The sequence below is a fragment of the Piliocolobus tephrosceles genome, chromosome 11 (assembly GCF_002776525.5).
Source record: "Piliocolobus tephrosceles isolate RC106 chromosome 11, ASM277652v3, whole genome shotgun sequence".
Taxonomy (NCBI): domain Eukaryota; kingdom Metazoa; phylum Chordata; class Mammalia; order Primates; family Cercopithecidae; genus Piliocolobus; species Piliocolobus tephrosceles.
The window spans coordinates 127292630-127309728 of record NC_045444.1 but is presented as its reverse complement, the minus strand read 5'-3'; the positions used below and the strand labels follow the sequence as shown (position 1 = coordinate 127309728).

The 17099-nt window shown below is 44.7% G+C and overlaps 2 protein-coding genes across 5 annotated transcripts in view; one reads left to right on the top strand and one right to left on the bottom strand.

Annotated features, from left to right (window-relative positions):
- The window catches only part of LOC116418969 (translation initiation factor IF-2-like), a 27596-nt gene extending 11522 nt beyond the window's left edge, over positions 1 to 16074 (bottom strand). Inside the window, exons 1-2 of the mRNA XM_031936421.1 lie at positions 15566 to 16074; positions 14519 to 14580 (exon numbers count right to left, since the gene is read on the bottom strand). Of these exons, the coding sequence (XP_031792281.1) occupies positions 14519 to 14580; positions 15566 to 16074 (571 nt within the window). The remainder of the gene's footprint in view (positions 1 to 14518; positions 14581 to 15565) is intronic.
- HDLBP (high density lipoprotein binding protein) overlaps positions 1 to 17099 on the top strand; it is a 91489-nt gene that overhangs the window by 31035 nt on the left and 43355 nt on the right. Inside the window, exon 1 of one of the 4 annotated variants that reach the window (XM_023195107.1) lies at positions 15058 to 15134. The exons of 2 other annotated variants lie outside the window; for them this stretch is intronic. The gene's annotated coding sequence lies outside the window, so the exon portion shown is untranslated. Of the gene's footprint in view, positions 1 to 15057; positions 15135 to 15283; positions 15410 to 17099 lie in introns of those variants that run through there. One more of the 4 variants, XM_023195105.1, reaches the window with a different exon arrangement.

Here is a 17099-nt window from a genome sequence, read left to right as displayed (position 1 = left end):
TTTATTTATTTATTTATTTATTTATTTATTTATTTATTTATTTATTTGGTAGAGTCAGGGTTTCGCCATTGTGAACCCAGGACATCTGACAAGTCTCAGTTAATTTAGAAAGCTTATTTTCCCAAGGTTGAGGATGCGCAACCATGACCCAGGCTCAGGAGGTCCTGATGACGTGCACCCAAGGTGGTCAGAGCACGGTTTGGCTTTATACATTGTAGGGAGACATGAGACATCAGTCAGCATATGCAGGGTGAACGTTGGTTCGGTCTGGAAAGGCGGGGCAACGCGAAGCAAAGGCAGGAAGACTCCAAGTGGGGAGGGCGCTTCCAGGTCACAGGTAGGTAAGAGACAAATGGTTGCATTCTTTGGAGTTTCTGATGAGCCTCTCCAAAGGAGACAGCCAGATATGCATTGATCTCAGTGAGCAGAGGGGAGACTGTGAAGAGCATGGGAGGCAGGTTGGCCCTAAGCAGTTCCCAGCTTGACTTTTCCTTTAGCTTAGTGATTTGGGGACCCCAAGATTTATTTTCCTTTCAGACTGTGTTGCCTAGGTTGGTCTTGAACTGGGCTCAAGCAATCTGCCCACCTCAACCTCCCAAAGTGCTGGGATACCAGGCATGAGCCACCATGCCTGGCCACGTACTCTCTTCTTACATAAATGAAATTGATAATATGTCATCTAGAATTTTCAGCATTCATTTGTTTTAAGTAGAACAAAAATTTAAGAAACTCATAATCAATGTAGGATTCTCTGAGATTTTAAAGGTTTTCCCCCAAGTGACTTTTTCTTTTAAACCAACAGGTCTTGCTCTTTTTCCCAGGCTAGAGTGCTGTGGCAGGATCGTAACTCCCTGCAGCTTCAAACTGGGTTCACATGATCCTTCTGCCTCAGTCTCCTGAGTAACTAGGATTACAGGCACAGGCTAATTGTTTTTATTATTTTATTTTTTTTAAGAAATGAGGTCTCACTTTGTTGCCCAGGCTGGTCTCAAACTTCTGGCCTCAAGTGATCCCTCTGCCTTGGCCTCCCAAAGTGCTAGGATTATAGGCGTGAGCCACCATGTCCAACCATAATTTTTTTAAGGCAACTTGTTTTTCTTGAAATTTCAGTGTGGTAAATTTAATATTCATAGATACATTTCACTCTTTCATTATTTTGAATTATTTCTAAATATAGTTACATTAACTAGTTACATTAACTAGTGAAACTGGCATAAACAGGTTTGAGAGCAGGTGAAACTAAGTCTTACTAAGCATACATCATCACTGGTGGGGATCGGTGTTCAGGGCACACTGGAAGGCACCCTGCTCATGGCATCAATTAATATTTTACTGTAGAGGTGGAGATTTGGTCACTCATCAGGTCATTTATGGAGGTCAGTGATAGTGCTTTGTGTTCTACTACCATTTATTTACCCAGTCCCGGACCAAACCAATGCAAATGTTTAATCTTTTGATTCTACAAAAATGCTACAGTACACATCAGGCACACTGCAGAGACATTGCAGGTTTGTGATACCACCACAAGAAAGCCTAACATCCCAATAAAGCAGGTCACATGAGTTTTACATTTCCCAGTGCATATAAAAGCTGTAATATGTTTAGAAAAACAATGTATATATATACCTTAATTTTAAGTAACGGTTAAGGCCGGGCACAGTGACTCAGGCCTGTAATCTCAGCACGTTGGAAGGCTAAGGTGCGTGGATCACCTGAGGTCAGGAGTTGGAGACCACCCTGACCACTATGGTGAAACCCCGTCTCTACTAAAAATACGAAAATTAGCTGGGTGTGGTGGAGCACACCTGTAATACCAGCTACTTGGGAGGCTGAGGCAGGAGAATCACTTGAACCCGGGAGGCGGAGGTTGTAGTGAACAAAAATCGAGATTGTGCCACTGCATTCCAGCCTGGGCAACAGAGTAAGACTCCATCTCAGAAAATAATTTAAAAAATACTGGTTAAAAAATGCTCATGATCATTGAGCCTTCCGCAAGCCTTAATCTTTTTGCGCCGGAAGGTCTCGCCTTGATGTTGATGGCTGCTGACTGATCAGAGCGCAGGTTGCTACATGTTGGGGTGACTGGCAATTTCGTAAAATAAGACAACAATGACGTTTACTGCATTGACTCTTCCACAAAAGATTTCTCTGTAGCATGTGATGTTGTTTGATTGCATTTTCCCACAATAGAACTACTTTCAGAATTGGAATCAGTCCTCTCAAACACTGCCACTGCTTTATCAACTGAGTTTATGTAATATTCTAAATCCTTTGTTGTCATTTCAACAATGTTCACAACATCTTCATTCAGCCTCTACTTCCTGAGTAGATTCTATCTTAGGAAACCACTTTCTCTGCTCATCCGTAAGAAGCAACTCCTCATCTGTTCACGTTTTATCATGAGATTGCAGCAATTCAGTCCCATCTTCAGGCTCCACTTCTAATTCTAGTTCTCTTGCTGTCTCTATCACATTTGCAGTTGCTTTCTCCACTGAAGACTCGAATCCCACAAAGTCATGGCGTCTGGAATGGTGAATCCTTTACAGGAGGTTTTCAATGGACTTTGCCCAAATCCATCAGAGGAATAACTATCTATGGCAGCTATATAGCCTTATACAATGTATTTCTTAAATGATAAGACTTGAAAGTTGAAATTACTTCTTGATCCATGGGCTGCAGAATGGCTGTTAGCCAGCATGAAAAAAAATTCATCTCCTTGTACATCTCCATCAGAGGTCTTGGGTGACCAGATGCTTTGCCAATCAGCAGTAATGTTTTGAAAGGAATCTTTTTTTTTTTTTTTTTTTTTTTTTCTGGGCAGTAGATCTTAACGGTGAGCTTAAAATATTCAGTAAATCGTTCTGTAAACAGAAGTGCCGTCATCCAGGATTTGTTTCATTTATACAGCACAGGCAGAGTATATTTAGTGTAATTCTTCAGACCCCTAGGAATTTCAGAATGGTAAATGAGCATTGGCTTTAACATAAAGTCACTGGCTGCACTAGCCCCTCACAAGAGAGTCAGCTGCCTTTTGAATCTTTGAAGGCTTCTCTTAGAAGCCGTCTAGCTGTTGGCTGGGCGCGGCAGCTCACGTCTGTAATCCCAGCACTCTGGGAGGCCGAGGTGGGCGGATCACGAGGTCAGGAGATCGAGACCATCCTGGCTAACATGGGGAAACCCGTCTCTACTAAAAATATAAAAAATTGCTCCGGGCGTGGTGGCGGGCGCCTGTAGTCCTAGCTACTCGGTAGGCTGAGGCAGGAGAATCACTTGAATCCAGGAGGCGGAGCTTGCAGTGAGCTGAGATGGCGCCACCTCACTCCAGCCTGGGGGACAGAGCGAGACTCCGTCTCAAAAAGAAAAAAAAAAGAAGCCATCTAGCTATCAAAGTCCTTAGATGGCATCTTCGTGCACTATAAAGCTGTCTCATTTACACTGAAAATCTGTTCAGTGCAGCTACTTTCGTCAGTGACCTTAGCTCAATCTTGATAACTCACTGCAGCTTCCACACCAGCACTGGCTGCTTCACCTCGCACTTCTATGTTAGAGAGACAGTTCTTTCCTTCAGCTTCAAGAACCAGCCTCTGCCAGCTTGAGACATGTTTTCCTGCAGCTTGCTCACCTCTCTCAGCCTTCGTGGAATATAGAGAGTTAGGGCCTTGCTCTGGATTAGGCTTTGGTTTAAGGGAATGTTGAGGCTGGTTTAATCTTCTAGCCAGACCACTCAAACTTTCTCCATATCAGCAGTAAGACTGTTTCGCTTTCTTACCATCTGTGTGTTCACTGTCGTAGCACTTTTCCTTCAGCCTTTTTTCTTTGCATTCACATCTTGACTGTTTGGTGCAAGAGGCCTAGCTTCTGGCGTGTCTCAGCTTTTAACATGCCTTCTTAATCATTTCTAGCTTTTGATTTAATATGAGAGATGTGCGACTCTTCGTTTCACTTGGACACTTGGAAGCAATGGTTGTGTTATTAATTGGTTTCCCTTCAATATTGTGTCTAGGGATTGGGAGGCGTGAGGACAGGGAGAGAGATGGGAATGGCCAGTCGGAGCAGTCAGAGCACACACAACACTGATTAAGTTCTCTGCCTTGTATGAGCATGGTTCATGGCACCCCGAAACAATTACAGTAGTAACATCAAGGATTGCAGATCAGCATAACAGATACAATGACAGTGAAAAAGTGTGAAATATTGCTAGAATTACCAAAATGTGCTGTTGGAAAAGTGGCATGGAAAGACCTGCACAGTTGCCAAAACCTTCAACTTAGGAGAAACAGAATGTCTAAAAAACCCAAGTAAGAGAAGCACTGTAAGCTGAAGTGTGCCTCTATCTTTGGGCACATGTGTGAGAAATTCTTAGAAGTAGGAAGTGTTGAATCAAAGAATATTGATATTTTAAATCTCAGTACATAATCAAATATGTACGCTCTCCAAAGAGATCACACCGATTATTCCTCCAGCCGCACCTGTTTTCCCACACCTTTTTTTGAGTCTTCAGATTTTATTTTTGCCAAACTGAGGTGAAATGTAGAATCTTATTCTACTTTTTGCTTGCATTTTAAAATACAAATTGAATAAATGTTTCCTGCACTTCCATGAAAGGCCTGCTTGTATCTTTGGCCCATTTTTTAAAAAATAGGTTATTAGAGTCCTTGAGGAAATACTGTCAACGTAACGTGCTCCTCTTCTCCCCAGAAGTGTTTGAGCCACGTGTGCCACGTTTGTGTTTGTGGTCGAGGAGATGCTTTCATGATTGAGAAGAAGACGCATTTTGTACTTTTCCCCCAATGTAAATTTATTCATTAAACACAAAAGATTTGTAACAAAATTTTTTTTTTCCTTAAGATTGTCATATAAAGTTTACTAATGAGAAAAGCTCCCTTGTCAGTTTATAGTTTAGCTTTGGTTTGAAATTACAGACACTCTGGCACTGCTGTTCAGTAAAAATATGAGCCACATATAATTTAAAATTTTCCAACATCTGCCTTAAAATATAAAAATAAGTGAGGTTAATTTTAATAATTTTGTTTCACCCAATGTAAGATTATATCATTTTACATGTAATCCATCCTAAAACTAATAATAAAATGTTTTACGTTGTATTTTTTTGTACTAAATTTTCAAAATCTGATGTATATTTTAGACTCACAGCACATATCATTTTAAACTAGCCATGTGTGAAGACTGTAGTGACATGTGACCAGTCCATGTTGGCCAGCACAGCTCAAAAGAGTAGTCTCTTTCTGTGAAAATCCATTAATTTATTATTTTGGACCTAACATTTGTCCTGTCCTCTTCTTTATTTTTATTTTTTTGAGACAGGGTCTGACTTGGTCAACCAGGCTGGAGGGCAGTATCACGATCTCAATTCATTGCAACTCCCACCTCCCAGGCCCAAGCAATTCTTCCACTTCAGCCTCCTGAGTAGCTGGGATTACAGGCACGTGCCACCATGCCTGGCTTATTTATTTATTTATTTATTTATTTATTTATTTATTTATTTATTTATTTATTTATTTATTTATTTATTTTTGAGGCAGAGTTTTGCTCTTGTTGCACAGGCTGGAGTGCAATGGCGCAATCTTGGCTCACTGCAACCTCTGCCTCCTGGGTTCAAGGGATTCTCCTGCCTCAGCCTCCCAAGTAGCTGGGATTACAGGTGTGTGCCACCACGCCCAGCTAATTTTGTATTGTTAGTAGAGACGGGGTTTCATCATGTTGGTCAGGCTGGTCTCGAACTCCTGACCTCAGATGATCCACCCGCCTTGGCCTCCCAAAGTCCTGGGATTACAGGTGTGAGCCACCGCATCCGGCCTAATTTTTTTTGGTAGAGATAGAGTTTTTCCATGCCCAGGCTGGTCTCAAACTCTTGAGCTCAAGCAGTCTGTCCACCTTGGCCTCCCAGAGTGCTGGGATTACAGGCCTGTGCCACCATGCCCTGCCCCATCCTTTGTTTTTGTTTTGTTGTTGCTGTTGTTTTCTTTGAGACAGAGTCTTGCTCTGTCGCTAGGCTAGAGTGCAGTGGCGCCATCTCTGCTCACTGCAACCTCTGCCTCCCAGGTTCAGGTGATTCTCCTGCCTTAGTCTCCTGAGTAGATGGGATTTCAGGCATATGCCTGCCACCACACCCAGCTAACTTCTGTATTTTCAGTAGAGATGGGGTTTCACCATGTTGGCCAGGCTGGTCTCAAACTCCTGACCTCAAGGGATCCACCCGCCTCGGCCTCCCAAAGTGCTGGAATTACAGGTGTGAGCCACTGTGCCTAGCCCCTGTCTTCTTTTTTTGTTTGTTTGTTTAGAGAGAGAGAGAGTTTCGCTCTTGTTGCCCAGGCTGGAGGGCAATGGCATGATCTGGGCTCACTGTAACCTCCGCCTCCCAAGTAGCTGGCATCACAGGCATGTGTCACCACACCTGACTAATTTTGTATTTTAGTAGAGACAGGGTTTCTCCATGTTGGTCAGGCTGGTCGGTCTAGAACTCTCCGCCCGCCTTGGCCTCCCAAAGTGTTGGGATTACAGGTGTGAGCCACCATGCTCGGCCCCCCATCTTCTTAAGAAGATAAATTGTATTGGCCGGGTGCGGTGGCTCACGCCTGTAATCCCAGCACTTTGGGAGGCCGAGACGGGCGGATCACAAGGTCAGGAGATCGAGACCACGGTGAAACCCCATCTCTACTAAAAATACAAAAACTTAGCCGGGCGTGGTGGCGGGCACCTGTAGTCCCAGCTACTCGGGAGGCTGAGGCAGGAGAATAGCATGAACCCGGGAGGCGGAGCTTGCAGTGAGCCGAGATCCCGCCACTGCTCTCCAGCCTGGGGGACTGAGAGAGAGACTGTCTCAAAAAGAAAAAAAAAAAAAAAAGAAAATAAATTGTATTTATCTGACACATGTTCTTTAATTAGGCTCTAAGTAAATGTTATTCTTTTTTTTTTTTTTTTTTTTTGAGAGGCGGAGTCTCTCTCTGTCGCCCAGGCTGGGGTGCAGTGGCCGGATCTCAGCTCACTGCAAGCTTCGCCCCCCGGGTTCACGCCATTCTCCTGCCTCAGCCTCCCAAGTAGCTGGGACTACAGGCGCCCGCCAACATGCCCGGCTAATTTTTTTTTTGTATTTTAGTAGAGACGGGGTTTCACCGTGTTAGCCAGGATGGTCTCGATCTCCTGACCTTGTGATCCGCCCGTCTCGGCCTCCCAAAGTGCTGGGATTACAGGCTTGAGCCACCGCGCCCGGCCAGTAAATATTATTCTTTACTCAACTGTAGAAATACGTGCTGATTGCTTCTGTGTTTGTAAAATTAATGTAGTGGCATACTCCACTAAATGCGTTAATTCAGTGGAAGGTGGTGAGTTCAGTGGAACGTTCCCAAGCAGTGAGATACCTACTAAAGGGTAGGTTCTTTTAGATGTATTTTCCTTGATCTTTTTAATAACTTGCAGTAAAGGCCCCAAAAACTTACAGATGTGAATTGTAAAAGTTGACGGCTTAAACAACCAGCCAAGGTGACCCAAATTATATCTGAGCAGGATTCTGAAAGCAGGTATCCCGGCAACAAGTTTGGTGTTCTTTATACAATTTGTTCTCATTATAGGTGCCTACAATAACTCGGATAAAACACAAGTTACGTATTTTCACCTTCCCTAGAAGAAATACATGAATCAAAGAAATAAGCCAGAGAACAGTGTCATTGGAGAATATACTGAGTTACCTTTTCTGTTACTTCCTGAAAAGTAGTGAAACTGACAGAATTAGTTAGTGGAGAAAGAACAAGGCAAATTTACAGGAAACCCTGGACTGCAGCTCTTTGTTTCTGTCTCATCTGAACTTTCATGAGACTTTATTTTAGGGCCAGGAATTTAATGTAATAATATATACTGTAATATATCAGTAGTAAATATATGTGAGCCAAAGAAAAGTTCTTCCTTATTAGGATATGCTACAAGTCAAGTTAAACTGAGTATAAATAAGCTTAATCATAAAACCAGTTTGTGCTAATAAAAATGTAATATGAGCCACGTATAATTTTAAAATTTCAGGTATCAAATGGGATGGAAACATTTCTTTGACCTGACTTTGACCACCACACTCAGTATGGGAGTGAGTGCAAATTGTGCTAAACTTAGCTGCCATCCCGTGATGCTAGTAACTTCCTATAAGACTGCTCTGCTGCTGCGCAGGTGGTGGGCGCCCATCCTCCACATCTCTGCTTCCACAGCCTTGGAGATGACCCCTGGTCTGCTGCTCGTCCTGACCCCTTCAGCATGGCTCCACTTCAGTGGGTTCCTGTCAGGTGATCAGTTAAAGCAAAGAGAGAAGTAGGCTGCACACATTGTATACCTCCATTCATCCATGTTTATCCATTGACAATTAGGTTCTTAAAAACTGGTTGACTATTACTAGCAGTGCAGTGAGATGAGCATTTTTGTACGCGTTTCCTTTTGCTCAGGTGGGAGAGCTTTTTGCTGAAGTATGTCTCTAGAAGTGGAATTGTTCACTCGTGGAGTGTTTGCATCTTAAGCCTTAATAGGCCTTGGTGTGAAATAAGGACCTAGTTTTTCTCTCCTACTGTAGATAACCAGTTTTCCCAGAGCCATTGATTGCATCCTCCATCTCCGTGCTGATCCACGCGACCACGTCTGAGGCAGGCAATGTCTGTGTCTGTGCTGTCCGTGTGGGCCCTCTCTGCTGCTCCCTTGTTCTCCCTGTCTGTCCCCGGCGCCAGCACCACAGTCTGAATTACTGTTGCTGCACAGCCTGACTCTGGAGAGAGCAAGCCCTCCACGCTGTGTTCTTCAGAGTTGTATTGGCTGTTCCTGGTCCTTGATCTTTTGTATAAATTTTGTGTAAATATGATTGTATATGTAAATATCCTAAATAATTTTTTTTATAGAATTCAGTGTTTGCAATGCAACATTATAAAAATTGCATATAGAAATCTGGTATAATTAAAAATTGTATAAAATCTGGTTGTAAAATTCCATACACACACATACCTTTTGGGATTTAAGTTACATTTGCATTGAATTTCTAGTCTAATTAGGGGAGAATTACTGTCCATGATTAAGTCTTTCTTTAGATGACCATGGCCTATCTCCATTTATTAAGGTCATTTCTGTATTTTGACAAAGGTTTTTGTAAGCTCTATAAATCACATTTTTTTCTTATTAGATTTTTAAAAAAATTTTTAGAGGGGCGGAGGGGGGACAGAGCCTCACTCTGTCGCTCAGGCTGGAGTGCAGTGGCAGCATCTGCCTCCTGGATTCAAGCGATTCTTGTGCCTCAGCCCCCCAGGTAGCTGGAACTACAGGCATGCGTCACCACACCCAGCTTAGATTTATCTTTAATAGTTTGTTGCCGACGTTTTGGAAACATGATTGTGTGATTGTGTGTATTGGTTTTATTTCCAGAAAACTTACTGAACTTTTTACTTAGTTCTAATAGTGTGTGCTTACATTCTGGATTTTCTACCAGCACAGTTCCGTTGTCTGTGAGTACTGGCAGTTTGGGTTCATTGTCAATTCTGATAACTTTCTTTTTCTTCCCATACTGCCCTGGCTTATATTCCTAGTTGCTATTAGGAATGGGTTAATTAGTTGAGGTTCTTCATTTGAATCTTTTTGGTTTTTTTTGAGATGGAGTCTTGCTCTGTTGCCCAGGCTGGAGTGCAGTGGCACTATCTTGTTTCATTGCAACCTCCACCTCCTGGGTTCAAGCGATCCTCCTGCCTCAGCCTCCCAAGTAGCTGGCAATACAGGCATGTGCCACCACGCCCAGCTAATGTTTGTATGTTTGGTAGAGACGGGATTTCGCCATGTTGGCCAGGCTGGTCTCGAACTCTTAACCTCAGTTATCTGCCTGCCTCGGCCTCCCAAAGTGCTGGGATAACAGGCACAAGCCACCATGTCCAGCCCATTTTAATCTTTTGAAATGATCAAATTATCTTTGCCCCTCATGCTGTTAATGTGGCAAGTTACTTTAATCTGTTTTTTTAATATTGTACCACCCCACATTACTGGATTAAACTTTATCATGATAGTATTTGTTTTTCTATTTCTGGATCAGTTTGCAAGATTGTTTCAGGCTTTGGTTTTTAAGTACCTAGGTGAGATTCACTCATTCCTTTGTGATAAGTCCAAGCCCCCTAGCTTTGTGTGGGAGATAATCTCTCAAAGCTTCCTTACAAAAGCATTTGGAGGCCCGCCTTTTTGTGTATTTTTGTTGTTGTTGTTGTTGTTTTGAGATGGAGTTTCCCTCTTGTTTCCCAGACTGGAGTGCAATGGTGCGATCTTGGCTCACCGCAACCTCCACGTCCCGGGTTCAGGCGATTCTCCTGCCTCGGCCTCCTGAGTAGCTGGGGTTACAGGCGCCCACCACCACGCCTAATTTTGCATTTTTAGTAAAGATGGGGTTTCATCATGTTGGTCAGGCTGGTCTCGAACTCCCAACCTCAGGTGATCTGCCTGCCTGCACCTCCTTTGCAAAGTGCTGGGATTACAGGCGTGAGCCACCTCGCCCGGCCTTGTTGTGATTTTTATATTTGTTTCTTTGGAGACTGGGGAAGGTTGGTTATTGAAACTATATTTCTAACTCAGTTTGGGTAACTTATTTTTCTAGAATTTGCCCATTTCATCTGTTTTCAAGTTTTTGACACTACTCTTCTCAATAGAATTCTTAAATGATTTTTCCAAGTCTCCATTTTAGCTGTAGCTTTTGACCCCCTTTTAATTCTTAATATTGTCTATTTATACTCTTTTTTTTTCAGCAATCATTTTTGCCAGAGATTGAACTTGGTTTTTAAGAAACTTGGATGTAGGTTTTGTTTATCCTTTGTGATATATGTCTTTTAGTTCATTCATTTCCTATCTTTATTTCCTTCTACCTTTCTTTTGTGTATTCTGGTGTTTTTTTCTAGTTTCAGTAGTGGATGATTAGCTTATTTTATTTTTTCCTCCCCGCTGATAGGATGGCTTAAAGTTACAGGACTTTCAGCAACACTCGTGTTTCATTCCACAAGGTGGGGTATATAATTGCTTAATGGCTTCGTTTTAAATGTTTTCAGATTTCTTCTTTGTTCCATGAGTTACTTAGAAGCAAGTTTTAAAACTTATATACTCTTTAAATTTTTAAGTTGAGTTCTAATTGAGTGGTGGTCTGAGAATGTTATTATGATTTAATTCTTTACTATTTGTTTAATTTTTTTTTTTTTCCCGCTCCTGGCCAGGTTTTATGGTTTTTTTAAAAAGTGTCACTTTTAATCATATGTTCAATAAAATAGATTAATTGTGTTGTTTGCATCCTGTATACATTTTCCAGTCCCACAACCTGTGTTACCAAGAGAGTTGGGTCAGTCTCACCCTTTAACCTTGGATATATCAATTTCTCCTAGTAACCTTCAGTTTTTACTTTATATGTTTTGCAGCTATGTTATTAGATGCATGTAATCAGAGTTACTGAATTTTTAAATTCTTGACCTTCTCTGTTCTTAATGACTTTTATGCTACAGTCTGTGTTATATGAAAATAACATAACCAACTTTCATATGGTTAGTATTTGCTTGGAGTACTTCTTCCATCTCTTTATTTCAGCCTGTATGTCTGTATGGTTTACGACTGTTGAATGGCTTGTAGCTGCTCTTAGAGTTGGTCAGTTTAGTCTGTTAACACTTGCTTAGATTACTGATGGGTTTGAATTCATTCCTCTCATCACTTTTGTTCTTTACCTTGCTTTTTCATTGTTTCTTTTACTTCTCTTGCCTCCTATTCTTTTTTCTTGTTTTCTCTCTTTTAACAATTATTGATACAGTATAATGTAACCAGTAATAATGTACATCATAATAATACCGCTGAATCCAAGATTCCACCACCTGGATCTAGAGGTGGTGGAATCCAAGATCTAGAACATTGCCAATAACTTCCATTTGAATAAGAGTTTAGTTTGAATGTTAAAAACTCTTTGTTTTTCCTAGATTGTCTTTAAATTTTTACATTCATTCTCAACAAGGGCTAGCTTCTCCCCAAATAGTAAGAATCTTGAAACCTTGCAACTTCATATCCCCCTTCCACCTTATATATTATTGCTGCCTTAAGCATTTTAATTCTGTCTTTTATTTTATTTTGTACTTGCATATCCTGCTTATGTACCTATCTGTAATTTAATTCCCTTCAAATTTTATTGTTGATCTCAGTATAGGGTCAATGCTTGTTTCGCTTTGTCTAGGTTGCTGGTTAATCAGTATTCCTTCTTTCTGGTCTCTTTGGCTTTCATTTTCTTGCTGAAATATGTCCTTTAGTAGGTCTGTCAGCCTGGATCTATTGGTAGTAGTTGCTTTATCTTTGAATATGTCTATTTTATTCTCATTCTTAAATGAAAAAGAATTCTTAAATAATTCCAAATTGACAGTTATTTCTTTCATCATAATTTTTATATAGCCATCATCCTATGGTATGTATTGTTTTAAGTGGTCTGCCCTTGGTCTCATAGTATTCTTTGTAAGTAAACTGTCTTTTCTCTCTAGTTGCTTTTAAGGTCTGCTCTTGTCTGTGGTGCTCTGAGGTTACACTGTAGTGTGTTTTGATTTGGATTAGTTTAAATCATCCTGCCAGACACCTTCTGTCTCTTTTTTGGGATGAGGGAAGAATGTTGTATCATTAAATCTTAGAATTTTCTCAACTATTTTAAAAAATGTTTCTTCTCTGTTCTTTGGATTTTTTTATTTTTCTTTTTTTTGGAACTGCAGTTATAGACATATGTTAGAGTTTTTTATTTCATACTTCTTAGCTCTTTCATTCGTTCCATCTCTTGATTTTTTTCTAAAATGCCCCCTTTATGTCTCTCATGCTTTTTTATAGTCTCAATCTTACAGTTCTGTCTCCTGAAGTTCTTGAGTCTAATCCTACTTCTAATCCATCCTTCCTTCTTTTTGAGCTTTGGGCTTTTAGCCTCTCTACCATTTGGGTTGATCTGCGGGTATCATTTTTAGCCTGGTGTGAGGTTTATTCTTTCCTGAGGGGGATTGCTTTCTGTTTTAATATCTCAGTTTGGGCTAGGGGTTCTTGGACAAATGGGGTTGGTTGTAGAGTACTAGTCCATTGTCCCTACAGCTCAAGAGATGCTTCTACCTGCCAGCTCAGGATAGTCAGAGAAAGCATCCTGTAGTCCCCTTGACACTAGTGGGCTTTTCTTCTTCTTTTTTTGATCTACCTATTTTCTGCTGAGGGTGTAGCCCTTTTGGGGATCATGACTTTATAGAATAGGAGGGTGTCTCTTCTCACCTCCTACCTTGAGCAGACCCAAACTTCTTCCCTTTGAGGGCTGAAAACTCAAATGTCACAGACAGATGTTCACACTTCATTTGGTCTGAATATTGCTAGCCTTGGAATTTCTAAAATTTGCTTCTACGAACTATTTATTAGTTTCAATGCGCTAAGCCTGCTGGGAGGAAATGCTGGTTGTGAGCATCACGGAAGCATTCTGGACGGTTATTAGCACAAAGTTAACATTTGATTTTATAGTATCTTCTGCTAACAGTGTTTTAAAAACTAACTCTTTATGGTGTCTTGTGTACTAGGTACTGTGCCTGTGCTGACTTCCTAGCTTTATTGGAAGTTCCTTGACAGTGGACCGAATCCCTACCCCTTACTCTTTCTCCATCTCCCTCTGCAGTGCTGAGCCCTCAAAAACAAAACAGCAGCAAAAAACACACTTGCACTAGTTGCTGATTGGTTAATCCCCACGGAAAGGTTACCAACAAACCACAGCAATGACACAGAGGGAATGCCTATTTCCACATCCAGGGAGGCCCACCTGCCCAATTCCATGCTGCTGACTTAGAGCACGGCTTTGCTAATGATGCCCTTGGCTCCTTCTCTGCCTCAAGCCGCAGATGTTCTCTGCCTTCTGTGATTCTGCTCCCCTCCCTTGGTGGTGTCACGAAGTGCACTGGTGTTTCTGCTGGCTCCTGGGCTTCTCCCCTGACCTCGCACATACAGTTGCCTGCTGGACATCCCCACCTGCCCAGTCAGACATCACACCCCTATCCATCCAGTCTTCCTTGCATTTTCCCCACCTAAGTGAGGGCAACTCTTCCCAGTCGCTCAGGCCAAGAACCTGTGCCTTAACTTCTTTCACACCCCTCATCTGGTTAATAAGGAATTTCTTGGTGCCACTTTCCGAATATATACCAAATCTGGCCATTTATTTCATCCATTATGCCCAACATATACAAGCCATTGTCATCTTTAGACTGAATTATAGTGGGCCTCCCCTGCCCTCCCCTCCCCTGCCGCTCTCCACTTAGAGTGTTCCACGAAGAAACACGTCTGATCTTGCCTTCTGCTGCTGGCAGCCCCCACCCAGCTCCCACCATTCTCAACAGCACCCATGGCCCGGCTGCAGGCTGTGTTGACCCGACCCCATTCCCTGGGTAAGGCTGGGTGTGCCCCTGCCTCTTGCCCTATGTGGGACGGTCTTGTCCCCAGATACCTGTAGCTGATCCTGTGCCCTGTGCAGGATTCTGCTCACCTGCGACTTTGCTCCAGAGGTTCAGACTGACGTCTCTACAGATTGCTCGACTCCCCTTAAACCTTTAAAAGAAACAGTGGCAGTTATCACTTAGTAAACACAATGGATGCAGAAGTGACAAGTCCTTCCCGGAGGGTGGAGACCCCCTGAGAGTAGGGATTCTGTTCTGCCCAGTCCTCCGTGTCCACCGTGGGCTCAGAGGCCACACACCGGTTCTTTTGCGTGTATGCACCTATGTAGAGATGGAGCCCTAAGTAATGCATGCTTTAAAGGAAGGGGGTTTTATATTTTGGGGGGAGATGAAGTTGATTGGCAAGGAATCGGGTGGAGATAGTTTATGAAAGTGAGGGACATAAGGAACAGACACGTGGGAATGAGGGAATGAAAGTCCGGGAGCCGTCTGGGAGCTTCAGTGCGCTGTAGGACCTCGTGCTGGTGGGGCCATCCGTTTACGATGGTGGTGGGCATCCTTTGAGGTTTGTCTTCTGTGATTTGGGGGAGGTGGGCGGTACTGGTGACATCTGCTTCCAGAGCAGCCGCCCTTCCTGCTCCCTTTCTGGTCTTCGGTTGTTTCCGCTCGAGTTCTTGCGGGGCGCGCTGCCTCTGCTTTCTGGAGGTGATTAATTTCCCAACTCCTCGGCACCACCTTCCCCACCCGAAAAAAGGATGCAGAACCACGCCTGGAGTTGGGTGGGCCTCCCGGGTGCTGGGCGGCCGGGGCGGCGGGGACCCCGGCGGCGGGGCGGGCGGGGCGCTGACGTGTCCAGGCGGGATTGGGCCGCCGCCCTATATAGCAGCCGGGGCCCGGGCGCCGCGCCTCGGAGCGTCCCGGCTTCTCCCGCGCGGCGGGCGAGCAAGCGAGCGGCAGGACCGGCGGGCGGGGGCCCACGAGTGAGCGCGCGGCACGGGGCTGGGGAGGACCGGGCTGCGGGGTGGGCGGGCTCAGGGGGCTGCCGACGTGGAGGCCGCGGAGGGGGAGGGGCCCGGGTGCCGCGGCCCCCACCCGAGCCCCAGGCTGAGGCCCCCGCCCGCGGGTGTCCTGCTTACCGCGCGTGGCGGTGCCGGGCCGGGCCCGGGGCCGGCTCTGAGTCTTCTCTGCGCGTGGCCGTGGCGCGAAGGAGCGCGCACAAACTTTCCCAAGTCCCGTGGCGCCGCTGGGCCGTTCCTGGCCGCAAGCTGGGCTCCCCCGCCTCCTCCCTGGGCTTCGGTGGGGCCCCCCCGGGCCGTGGCCGCACAGCGGGGGAGGGGCGGCCGACCTGCGCCCAGGTCGCGGACGTTGGCGGGGCCGGCCCTCCCCTCCCCCGCTCCCCGCGGGGCGCCCCCTCCCCCAGCTCGGGCTGCTCTGGCCGGCGGAGGCTCCGTGTGCCGCCAGGGTGGCGGTTCCCGGGAGGCCAGCGGGGTCCTTCTCCCCAGGTGGCGGCGGGGCAGGGGTCTGGGCGCGGGCCGGGCGGCGGGGTCCCCGCAGCACCTTCACCTGCCGCGCGGGGCCCGCGCCCGTCTACGTGTTCGGGGTGGAGAAAGCTGCTCTCCTTGGGCCTGGAGTGCAACTTGGACATGCCCCAGGGTCGTGGATGAAAAATACATTACGGAAAAATACCGAATTTGGATGAAAGGCTGGGAGGCCGAGGGGGTTGCTGTCCCTTTAAGCCTGTCCCCGCCCGCGGGCCCTCGTGGCCTGTGGGAGGGCCGTGCTGAGGTGGCATCTGCGAAAGTTCCTCCATGCAGGATGGGTGCCGACTTCCAGAACTTGGTGAGAAGTGCGGAGCCTGCCTTCTGCTCGCCAGTCGCCTGTGGCCTCTCCTAGATTGCGATCTTGTGATCTTTGAGTGGATCAGGATTTTATTTTCCCATTCTGAACTTTGGTTTGTGGTCTTGAGCAATTTTACTTTTGGAAGATAAGTCTGGATTTCAGCCGGAGGTGTTTTGATGCCCTCCATACCCGGTCCTGTCTAGTGCTTTAAAGCATTTGCGGGTCTCATTAACTGAGGCTGAAATGAAATTCTTCCAGGAGTATTACTGATAATTATCTTTGAAGACTGTTGCCCATTGACTATGTAGTTGGCAAAACTTATCACAAGGGAATCAACTAAATTACTTTCTCGTTTAAAAGCAAAAAAGTAGAACCCTTCATGTGAAGCCTTTTCTGTTGCTGTGAGAAACCTGTTAAACTTGTGCTAAACTTGTAAGCACCAGGTTTCCCACGTAACACACAGCTCTGTCATGACTCCACGTTTTGCTCTACACGTATTCCGGCGGAAAGGGGTCTTGCTTCCTGCCCTTCTTCGTTTAGTTCTAGTTCTGTTTGCTGAAAGGTAAATTCTGAGATGTGACTTTTTTTGCTGTGAACATTTACACTCTGGGAAACAAAATTAAAAGTCCAGGTTCAGGATAGTTTGAAGTTTACATTTGGTGGACCTGGACAGTGGTTGATCCCAGCTTCCTATGGGAAAAGTAGTTGAGAGAAGCAGAATCACACAGGGACTGGGGCCATGTGGGAGGGACTGAAGGAGACAGGAGACAGGGCTCCCTTACCAGGAGCCTTGGAGGAGAGTGGACTTGTTCTCCATGGCCAGAAAGGGGA